This window comes from Piliocolobus tephrosceles, chromosome 10 (genome assembly GCF_002776525.5).
Source record: "Piliocolobus tephrosceles isolate RC106 chromosome 10, ASM277652v3, whole genome shotgun sequence".
NCBI lineage: Eukaryota > Metazoa > Chordata > Mammalia > Primates > Cercopithecidae > Piliocolobus > Piliocolobus tephrosceles.
Genome location: NC_045443.1, coordinates 25,051,232 through 25,063,345, shown reverse-complemented (window position 1 = coordinate 25,063,345; position 12,114 = coordinate 25,051,232). Strand labels below are relative to the sequence as shown.

At 40.0% G+C, this 12,114-nt stretch overlaps 1 protein-coding gene across 4 annotated transcripts in view; it reads left to right on the top strand.

Annotated features, from left to right (window-relative positions):
• The window catches only part of BCAT1 (branched chain amino acid transaminase 1), a 137,069-nt gene that overhangs the window by 89,339 nt on the left and 35,616 nt on the right, over positions 1–12,114 (top strand). For all 4 annotated transcript variants that reach the window (XM_023209067.1, XM_023209065.2, XM_023209068.2 and 1 more), the window contains exon 6: positions 9,636–9,799. In XM_023209067.1, coding sequence (XP_023064835.1) covers positions 9,636–9,799 — 164 coding nt within the window. The remainder of the gene's footprint in view (positions 1–9,635; positions 9,800–12,114) is intronic.

Genomic DNA, 12,114 nt, shown 5'->3' with positions numbered 1-12,114 from the left:
AATCTTCCATTATCTTTTAATGTTACATGAAAATTTTGTTCGAGAGAAAGCCAAATTTCATCTTTGTATTAATAAATGTCAAATCCAATTCTTAAGAAAGCCTTGTAGACAAATCTATTCAATCTTAATCAGTTTTACCATGAGGTAAGATTCTCATAAACCTTTTGTAGTCCTTTACAATTTTTGTTTGTTGTTGTTAAAGAGCAGATTAATGCTCTAAGAAAACCCTATTGTGCTTTTATTCCAATGTTCTATTTATGGAAAAACTGAATAATACCCTTTAACTTTAGCTAATATTTTCACACAGAATTTCTTTTACAAGATTAATTTTCACAGACCTCCCACAACTTGCTCAAACCTTTAGCTTTATCCTGTGTAACTTAAAACAATCCTTTAACTCTGTCAACTAGGCAATAAGACCACATTCCCATGCCTTCTTATAATCTTTTACCAACAACACATTCTATTTTCCTTACACACCTTGCGGGTAACACTGTTTCTCTGGTAGCTTCAATTACATATGCTATAATGTTAACTTTTAGCAAATTTTATGTTTGGTGAAAAGTCCGATAAGTAAGTGGTTTTAATTATGTACCAGGTGTGGAGCCTAGGACACCACACAGAAGTACAGATAAGGTCTGACTCTTTCCAGCATAGCTAGGGGGCATGGCCAACTCCACATGTCCCCAGGCCCTATCTAGAATCTAATGGCTCCAAAGTAGGTAAGTTGAACAATTTGTTAAAGAAGCATTTTATGGCATTGAAGCACTTAGCAAATCTAATTTAATCTGACCTAATTTAACCAGATGTCTAAATTTTGAAGACATTTTTATTTTACCAATAATTTTTAAGACTCTCTTTATTTCCCAAAGATTATTAAAGTCCCATGAATTAAAAAGTGTTAGTTTTTATTTTTCTGACAAAATATTCAATTTAAGTGCTTGTTTTCCAAGCCAATTAATTAGAGCTCTTTTATATACATATCACACATACAACACATATAAATACACAGACAAACAGAAGACCTAGTAGTTGTTGATTTTTTCATTTGCCAAGTTTTAAGTACCTTAATTGGATTACTGGCTTCAGGGTGGAGCAACATGGATACAGAGCCAGGAAAACATGCAGTTTCTAGGGCCTAATAAACAGGCACAGTTAGAAGGTAAAACAGATTCCCCATTACAGATCCCATTTTTATACTGGATTCTGGATCCCAAAAAGAGAGAATCAGCCCATCCCCTGTGGGAGTTTTGGAAGGTGTAGAAGGACATTTCCAGACCTTCTAGGTGGCCAAGAGCATGCTTCTGTGATCCAAACGCACGCAGAGTGCGGTATTCTCCTGTAACTGCTCTTAGCCTTCCCTTAAGGTATATTTCCTACCTAGTTATTATACACCAAGGCTAAAAGCTCTCCCATAATGCAAAGTAATTTCTGATACCCCTAAAAGTAAAAAACACTAGGTAACACAATGGAAATCAGAGCAATGCCTTGGATTTTGAGAGGGATCTGTTCACCTCCAGTTCCTGGGATTGCATGAGGAAAACAGAAATTGTCCTCAAAATGGAGCCTGTGATGCCTCCTTGGTTTTTTTCTAAGGAGTCCCATGCTGTTAGAAATGATCCTAGGTCCTCTCAATGTGGGCATCAAGAGTGGCAAGAAAACAAAATGAGAAAAACAATTCAGTTGACTGAGAAGAAAAAACTTTTCTTTTTTCTACAAAAAGATTCAAGAAGAGAAAAAAATAATATAAAAATCCTGCCAGATAGATAGATAGATAGATAGATAGATAGATAGATAGATAGATAGATAATCTTGGATATCACTTTTAATTAAGCTGATTTTTAACCAAATCTCTTATTACCAGACTCTAGCCAGGACAAACAGCTAATATTTCTGGCTTTTGAACGGTAGCAAAAATAACCTCCCAGGTGAAACCAGTAAGCCTTAATTAAGTTGATGATTTAACCACAGGTGTGGGAGGTATTTTCAAAGAAGTGGTAAGCAGTTTTTACAAGATCTAGAACCTCCAAACATAGCTCAGAGGAAGGAAAATTCAAGACACATAGTCACAAGTTGTTCATGGAGGGGAAGAGAATTAATAAATGGCAAAGGTCACATAGATATCAAAACAGAAAGGACTCATTCCCATAGCTAGGAATATGAACCCAGGCCACCACTGTGAAATAGCAAAGCCTTAGCTACTCAGCTGCAGTACTGCACAGTCTCCATTGCTCCTCCGAGAAGGAGCTTAGAGCAGCCAATTTTGAGCTTGCAAAGGCTTTTAACTGCGCAAGATAATTTTTAGGACTGACAGGAACCCCAAAATTCACGCCCTCTAGATGGCAGAGATCAGGAGAAAGTACCCCCACATGGTTACAAGGTCAAGCTTTCAAGGACATAAAACAAGACGAGAGGGAAACTTCATCCAGTTTTTGTTTCAGGGAACTGCAGAAAAGTTTGTAATTGACCAGTTTGCGGGTGAGCTTGAAGAGCAGATTTGTGGGATTCCTAGGCCTGCGTTCTATCCTGTGGCTAGGGCTGCCATAATAGAATATTACAGACTAGGCAGCTTCAACCACAGGTGTTTATTTTCTCACTCTTCCAGAGTCTAGAAGTCCAAGATGAGGGTGCCTGCAAAGCTGATTTCGGGTAAGAGCTCTCCTCCTGGCTTGTAGATGGCCACCTTCTCCCTGTGTCCTCACGGGGCCTTTCCTCTGTTTGGCCAAGGGAGCTATCTCTGGTATCTTTTCCTCTTATAAGGACAGCAGGCCTATGGATTAAGGCCTCATTCTCATGACTTCATTTAAGTTTAATTACCTCTTTAAAGGCCCGATGTCCAAATACAGTCACATCGTGGGTTAGGATTTCACCATGGGAATCTTAGGGACACAATTCAATCCATAATAGGAGGGCATTGGAAGGAGAGTGTTCCAGGCAGAGAAGTAGTACAGTAGAGCATATGGAAGTAGGAAAGTAAGGAGCAATGGAAGGGGTTCAGTATGGTTTGAGCGTGGGATATGTAGAGGGTGAAGGCTGTTGTTACTAAACCAAACTGGGGTCTTTCACCCAGTGCAGTAAGGTCTATCATCCACACGAGGGTTTTACAGTGGGAGAAAGGAGGGTGTTTATTTGCAGGCCAACAAGAAGACAGAATCAGGGAGCTCATGCATAAGACCTAAACTCCCCAATGGCTTACATGTAGGGTGGCGAGGCAGAGGTTACAGGCAAAGGCATCAATCAACACATGGAAGCCATATATTAGTTTGGCCTAAAAAGGTGGGATATCTTGAAGTAGGGGCTTACAGGTTACAGGTAAATCCAAAGATTTTCTGCTTTGCGCATTGATTAAGGAAGGGGATATTTGTCTAAAGATGGGATCAGCAGGCCAGGCATGGTGGCTCATGCCTGTAATCTCCGCACTTTGAAAGGGTGAAGAAGGAGGGTAACTTGAGGCCAGGATTTCAACACCAGCCTAGGCAACATGGCAAGACTCTGTCTCTAAAAAAAATAAAAAAGAAAAAGAAAAGATGGAAAGGAATATTAGGTCTGGCCCATGGGTGGACTTCCTCCAGGCCTGTCAGAAAGAAATTTAAAACAAAGAACGGTGCCAGGCGTGGTCGTTCACGCCTGTAATCCCAGAACTCTGGGACGCCGAGGTGGGCGGATCACTTGAGGTCAGGAATTTGAGACCAGCCTGGCCAACATGGTGAAACCCCATCTCTACTAAAAATACAAAAACTAACTGGGTGTGGTGGCGCGCCTGTAATCCCAGCTCCTCAAGAGGGCGAGGCAGGAGAATCGCTTGAACCTGGGAGGTGAAGGTTGCAGTGAGCCAAGATTGCGCCATTGAACTCCAGCCTGGACAACGGAGCGAGACTCGAGACTCCATCTGAAAAAAACAAAACAAAAAACAAAGAATGGCGATAATTCAGTCCTCAGTTCCTTTTCTTTTTCTTTTTCTTTCTTTCTTTTTTTTTTTTAACTGCTCCTGTGGAGCAGGGCTACCTCATAGCCAGTGTTCCCAGAGTTGCCTCAGTTCCCTCATATCTGTGATCTGGAGGATCCATTTGATGGGGATCCAGGTTCTGAAAAACAACTCTGGGACATGTTAAGATGTTACCTTTAGTTTCTGTAGGAAACCAAACATCTTCTGACTCTGACTTCCTTGGTGATTGTTTTAAGCTACTGTTACCCTTTTTTTCTTACCAAGTTGCTCATTTACTTCTCAAGGCTAGCCAGATGGCTGGACTTTCTTTTGAAGGAACTCAAGATGTTCCTTTGTTTTATGCTCAGGGGCAGGGGGCACTCAGCAGGCCCCTAAGAGGTATCCCTGCTGTGTCTCACCATGGGTGAAGGCTCAGGGGGAAGAAAGCTAGACACCAGTTTGAACTCTCTTAAAATAAGGAGATCTTGGGTACTTTAGTAATATTTTTTTTTCAAGCTTTAGTAAAGTATGAACTAACTCTGGATTAAGAGGAGAAGAACTAGAATTTAATAACCGTGAAACCGGGGCACATTGTTTGTTTGAAGCCTCAGTTTCCTCAACCTAAAATAGGAATTATAACTTTTTGAATTGTTCTGTTATATGAGATATTGACAGTAAAATATGTTGGAGCCAAAAAAGCAAAGCATACTATTGAGGGTTATTATTATTTTTTAATCTTTCAGCCAGCCAGCTGTAGTAGCTTTTCCTGCATAAACACAGTATGAATTCAGTGCTCTCGCTTTCCTGACCCTTACAGCTTTCAAGCCCTATATGGACCACTGAGTTCTCTCCTGTGCAGCACCCCTTAGTCCAACCTTCTTTACTATTTTCCCCTTTAACAATTTCACCCTCTTTCAAAAGAACTGGCAGTATTTTTTTTTTAAAAAAAGAAAACAGGCTACTCTTCGAATTAAAAAAACAAAAATTGCGTTGCTTTAGGAAAAATGCTCTTATGTCTTTTCCAATTATCTTATTTCTTCTGCCTCTCATCTGCCTTGCCTAGGCAGAATTATTCTCAAGCCTGCATATGCTGTTGTGCTTCTCTGCCTTCTGGGCCAAAACATAGGCTAATAGTACTCTTCTCAGCTCATTGAGCTCTTTCCTGCCATCATTCAAATCACCTCTGAAATCCTGCCTTTTGATAAAGTAATTTCTGACTGACCCAGAGGGAAGTGATGGTTTTCTCTGTGACATGTCTTTTTATTTTCCATCACACTCAGTGTCTTGTCCTTCCGTGCAAAATATCCATGTATTTAAAATCCCTTGTATATGTACTTGCCATTTATTTGTGAGGTATAGCCCCTGAAGTAAAAAAAGTCTTTATTTTTTTTTAACACATTCGCATTTCAGTTTCAAAGTCAATGTGGTCTCTTCAGAAGTTAAACACGCTGCATTTGAAATTTTATATTTCTCATTTTTCATGTTTTTTTTTAAAGCCCCTTTCAATTCCTCATGTATTTGAATATTCCAGGAAGCTAGTAAAAAGCCAAAGTGTTAAAGTGTTTATAAGGAAATATAACGCATCGAAACTGACTTACACAATTCATCAACTATTGTCATCATATGTTCTCATTATTTATGTGGCTTTTGCTTTATTTAATCAGATGACTGAACTTATCATTGTGGAATTTTGCTAATAGTTGTTTAATATTATATAATAACATACTCCTGTGTGAAGCAAGTTAATTGACTTTCTTTTTTTAATTTTAAAAAAATTTATGTGAGAGTCAGGAGTTACAGGTGCAAGTTTGTTACATGGGTATATGTTGTGATACCGAGGTTTTAGCTTCTAAGGATCTCATTGCCCAAGAAGTGAACCTGGTACACTGTAGGTAGTTTTTCTAAACACTTTTCCCCCCTCCTTTGGAATCCCCAGTGTTTATTGTTCCCATCTTTGTGTCTGTATGTACCTAATGCTTAGCTCTCACTTATAAATGAGGACATGTGGGCTGGGCGCGGTGGCTCAAGCCTGTAATCCCAGCACTTTGGGAGGCCGAGATGGGTGGATCACGAGGTCAGGAGATCGAGACCATCCTGGCTAACACGGTGAAACCCCATCTCTACTAAAAAAATACGAAAAAACTAGCTGGGCGAGGTGGTGGGCGTCTGTAGTCCCAGCTACTCCAGGAGGCTGAGGCAGGAGAATGGCGTGAACCCGGCAGGCGGAGCTTGCAGTGAGCTGAGATCGTGCCACTGTACTCCAGCCTGGGCCACAGAGCAAGACTCTGTCTCAAAAAAAAAAAAAAAAAAAAAATAAGTGAGGACATGTGATATTTGGTTTTCTGTTTCTGTGTTAATTCATTTAGGATAGTAGACTCCAGCTGCATCTGTGTTGCTACAAATGACATGAGTTCATTCTTTTTTATGGCTACATAATATTCCATGGTTTGTATGTATCACATTTTCTTTATTCACTCCACCATTGATGGTCACCTGGGTTGATTCCATGTCTTTGTTATTATCGACAGGGCTGTGATAAACATATGAGTGGAGTTATCTTTTTTGTATAACAATTCATAGTAAAATACTCTTAACAGCAGCACTAAATTGCTCTTAAAAAGCAATTTAGATTGCTTTTCAGGCTAGAAGGAATATTTGAAACATGGAAACAAATAATGACTCCTAAGCATAGAAACCGACCCAATCATAATGCTCTCTTCCTCTCTTTCTGCCTTGTGTTAGACCTTATTTATTCCGTCTTAAAGCACTGTGACCATTTTCAGTGAAATCGCAGAGTTTCATTCATGAAAAGACAATGAATTGGTGTAAGTAATCATTTAAGGATGAAGGTGACTAGTCTGTGATCAACACCAGTACTTGAAGTACTTGTAAAACATGAATTGACTTGGTTAAATTGCAGAAAATAAAGTATTAGTACACATAAACACATTTTCTCTCAGCATTGAAAAATTCTAGCCTATAATTTACCTGCTTGCTAAGAATACAAATATTACTTAGAGGTTTATCAAGACCTTTTTCTAGAAATGGATTTAATGTACAGAATTACTCCTTTTTCTGTCTGTGCTCTGTATACTACCACCTAGTGGAATAAAATGCAAATTTGCCTGTCAAAATCAGGAGAAGAAAATAAATAAAGTGAAATTTATTTCAGGAAACAATTTTCATAATGCATTATTGTTATTTCTTTTAGTATAATGTAGTTTGCATAAAATACATTAGTTCAGAGTGAAAAAAGTCCCAGCCATTTTTGCGACAGCTATTAAAATGCTGTTAGCTTGTCCACAAATAAGCTATTCTATTCAGAAACTGAGAAGCTAGGTAAATTATTGAGACTATGCCAGCATATTATATCTCTAAATTACGTTGAGAAGCTTCTCTTAATTCCTCATCACTAGGGTAGATTAGTCCATTTTCACACTACTATGAAGACTACCTGAGACTGGGTAATTTATGAAGAAAAGATGTTTAATTGACTCACAGTTTTGCACGATTAGCATGATTGGGAGGCTTCAGGAAACTTACAGTCGTAATAGAAGGTGAAAGGGAAGCAAGGACCTTCTCCTGGCAGCAGGAGAGAGAAAGAGCACAGGGGAAGTGCCACACGCTTTTAAACAATCAGATCTCATGAGAACTCACTCACTGTCACAAGCACAGCAAGGAAGAAATTCACCCCCATGATCCTATCACCTCACACTGGGCCCCTCCTCCAATTTGACATGAGATTTGGGCAGGGACACAAATACAAACCGTATCATAGGATTCGTTAAAAAATGTAACATATTCTGCTTCAAGGCACTCATGAAATGAAGGTGTCATTTCTTAACTGAGAGGTTAAATAAAAGTGCAGAGATAAGATGGTTCAGTTTTATTGTAGCTGGGAAGAAAAGCAGGTGTGCAGTATGCTTAGGTTTTTCCTCCCAAACAGTGAAACCAAAAAAGGCAAATGAAGCTTTAAGGCGCTTTATCCTTTATTGGTAGGATGGTCCTCCTTGAATCTTCAGCCTCCGTTAAAGAGCAAACACAAGCTAACAATCAAAACCTGTTGTTGCTTGCTGACGGATTTCTCTGACATAGTCTTCCATCAACCGCCATAGGTTTGTTGTGGCCACCCAGGCCCTTTGGTTATCATGTTCCCACGGAATGCTAATGAAATTAGACTCCCGTTTCCTAAGGTGGCATGCCTTTCAGATAGCATTGGTGTGCGCTTGTGCAAACACATTTGTTTATGCTCATTAATATTTTACCTGCCTGATTTTGGTGGTCTGAGTGTTGAGCAGTGGGTGAGGGACTGTGGGGCAATGGATAGTAAGGGGAAGTTTAATTGAAGTTCAGATAAAAATATCCCTCAAGAAACATTACAAAGCCACAAAATCAGCACAAGTTGAGTCTTTTCTATTGTAAAGATTCTCTTTCTTTTCCTGACAGATCCCCATTCCTATCCAGGTAGACCAGGCTCTAGTGAAGATTGGACACAAGTGGTTTATGTCCCGAAACTCTTAACCTAATAGTCCTGCCTTGTTTTTTTACTTTGTGTGGTCTTGAATTTCTGAGGATAGCCCAGTGATCATTTCTATCTTAATAGGTAGCCTTCAAAACGTTGCGTCTCTTGGTTTTCTTCCTTAATAAACAATGAACCCTAATTACTTATAACTGCTCTTGTGCTGGAGGAGTTGGCACGATTTTGCATTGTGGGCTTCTGGCTTTACAGTGTTTATGGGAAAGACGGCCTTCTATCTTTGTTATTTATAAGTCATTCATTCCCTGTTTTTTTTAATGATATTGTTATAAAAAAACTTCAGCCGAATTAAATTTAAAAGGATTTAATTGACCAAAGAGCCATTCGCAACTCGGGCAGCCTTCCCAGCCAGAGTAGGCCCTGTGGCTTCAGTGCAGCCGCGTGGTGGAAGAGGATTTATGGACAGAGAAAGGAAAGTGACATACAGAAAACAGAAATGAGGTTCAGAAACAGCTGGATTGGCTATAACTCAGTGTTTGCCTTATTTGAACAGTTGGCCACATTTGATTGGTCAAAACTCAGTGATTGACACAAGAGTAGGCTACAGTCTGTTTATAATGTCCATTTAGGCTATAGTTCATGATGTACAGAGAAACCTTTAGGCCGAGCTTAAAATAATGTAATGAGGCAGCTGTAGGCAAAACTTGATTTAACAGTGCTTATCCCTCTATTGAAGCTGTACTCTTGCTACCTGCTAGTTGATGCGGGCAGGTATGCTAATGGCACATTCCCCTCCACCTACCACCTGCTGAAGACCCTGCCATGTCCTGACGCAGTCACTTAGGCTGTGAAACAGAAGGACGAGTTAGAGAAGTAAATATTATATTTTACCCCCCAAAGACTAAAACCATGTCTGGGTTCTCCCCTTTTCCCCCCAAATCTCCCCAAATCTCAATTGGGGATTGAGAATTAATTCTCAATGGACAAATCCAGCTTTTTTGCTTAAAATCGTAACAACTCAGAAAGCAAAGCAAAATGAAACATGTGTGCTCCATTCTCAGGATTTCCTCCTTAAAAACCATTAGGCTTTGTGTAACTCAATTTTAAAAGTATGGTAATAGCTCCTGTCATTCAATGGCTCCTTCTGGGAGACAGAAATAAATCTATTCTAGACTTTTAAGGCTGGTGTCTACATTTTAAGTGACGGTTGTGTGTACTTCTACTTCATTGCAGCCTTCTCTTGGAGTCAAGAAGCCTACCAAAGCCCTGCTCTTTGTACTCTTGAGCCCAGTGGGACCTTATTTTTCAAGTGGAACCTTTAATCCAGTGTCCCTGTGGGCCAATCCCAAGTATGTAAGAGCCTGGGAAGGTGGAACTGGGGACTGCAAGATGGGAGGGTAAGTAAATCTGTGTCTCTGTCTAAAGGAAAGATCCCTTCATGACCCTTGAGTTAGAGCTATTTCACTTCAGTATGAACACATTTAGTACTTTTCAAACTTTAATGTTCATTGTGTTTCATGGTTAATTTTCAGTTTAATCGTTCAGCAAGCCAGCTATAGTAGCTTTTCCTATGTAAACGCAGTATGAATTCAGTGCCGTCGCTTTTAGATGTGCTAGTTTAAAGGATAGCCAATGGCCCTTCATAAGGGCGAAACACTGGATATGATACCTAGGCAAGAACTGAAGCAAGAAACTAAAACAAGCATCACATCGGTGCTTTGGATAAACTGCCCCTGGGCACTGGTCTCTGGCTGCAGGCTAATGGCTGGCATTAAAGAGCATCTGGTCCTGAGACCTAGGCTCTCAGTTGGCTCCAGGGAGTCCTGTCTGGGGAAGGTGCCCGCCTCACTGAAGTGCTGTCTTCATTGCCACAGATTGTGGCCACACCTGCTGCCAACTGGCTGCGGGACAGCTCTGCTTTGGCTCTGTCAGGCCAGTCTCATAGGCCATATGTAGCTGGCAGGGAATAAAAGAGCATTTAAAAAGTGTCGGACGATTTCAGGGGTGGACTTGGCCATGAGTTAGGAATGCCCCTATGGGTGAATGAGAATAACTGGATTAAGCAGCATGGGTTCTTGCTTTGCATGTATCAAATGGTGCTGTTCACATACCCAGGGCAGCAGCTGTCCAAAAAGGTGTCCATGGCAGTCTTGTGGGCCCTGGTAGGACATGTAGGTTCAGGAGGCAGGAGAGAGTCACATGACATGCTGCCGGGGTATTAGAGGCAATGACCACTGAATTTGACCCTTCTGTAGTCTTGCTGTATTTCCTTTTTCTTTTCTCTCCTCACCTACCCAAAGAAAAAAAGAATGGTTATAAAAGTCATCCCCACTGGCAATAAGCAAGTGCATTCCCTCAATGGGTAGAGAAATCCAAATGGAATGCGTTAAAACTAGGAAGCCTATTCTCCTTCTGGCTTAGAACACACCTTCCTGTGTCCTAGGCTAGCCAGGTTGAAAACTCCTTTTTTTGACTCTTGATTTCTTTTTTTTTACTGGTTCAAACTTCTTCGCAGAGCATGTGCCTATGTACCACTGCATACCACATATATACCATATATAGAGAGTAAATAAACAATCTGGATGAGATGTAATAAGGAAAAAGTTTCCCTTTTTAAAATATTGCTTTCTAGCTCCCCCTACCTGTCTAGGAAAAAGATAACATGGGGGCACAGAAATTGTAGGGCAATCTTGATTAACCGGTGTTTGGGCAGGTTGCAATTTATTTTGTAAACGATGATTTAATGCTCTGTCGCAGAATACATGATCACTGTAGGGCAGTTAAAAATTAATGCTTTCAGTGCAACACAGAGTGAACCCTAATGTAAACTATGGTCTTGTGGACCACACTAATGCAAAATGATAATAATAAGAAAAACTGAGAAGGTAGTCGGGAAGGGGTATAATAGGGAAATTCTGTTACTTTTTGCTCAATTTCTCTGTGAACCTAAAAGTGCTCTAAAAAAATAAAATCTATTATAAAATATATTTGCTTCATTAGGCTCAGGTGGACTATGATCAATGGAAATTGACTTGAAATCTCTTAGGAAAGGAAGAGACTGGAGAAGAAAGTATTGAAATCATAAATTAAAAATGACAAGAGGGAAGGTGGTAACCAAAAGGATGGGCATTTAACCTATATGCCTATCACTTCCAAAATGTCCTACGGCTGTCTCCTATGCTTCTGACCTGGAGAAGTACAAGGGGAACAAAAGATTCCACATTTAGTATTATCCTGTTGAGTTGGCAAAGACATTTGGAGTCAACTTTAGTTGTGTGTATCATTACATCTGTAAACCTAATTAAGTCAACAATTACCCTTGAGCATTTTTTATGACAACCGTAGTCAACTGGTATTTTTAAGTAACTATTGAGTCTCATAAGCTCAAGAACTTTCTGCTTTCTATCTAAGTGAATCTGAGGAAAAGAGAGAAGCTTTTTTTTTTTTAATTCTGAGATTGTGCCACTATTTTGAAGGTTTTGAGGTAGCATTATCCGTCTATTTCTAAATATACACAAGTGAGAAAAGTAATACAGTTGTACACAGCTGAAGGAGAGGCCAAGTATAATGGGCCTCACCTGGGTTACAAATTAAGATCACCTGGGAGTGTTACCAAATACTGATGCCTGGTTCTTTCCTCCAGAGATTCCGGTTTATTTGGTCTGGGGCAGAGACTAAGCATCAGGATTCTTTAGCATGCAGCCAAGCTTGA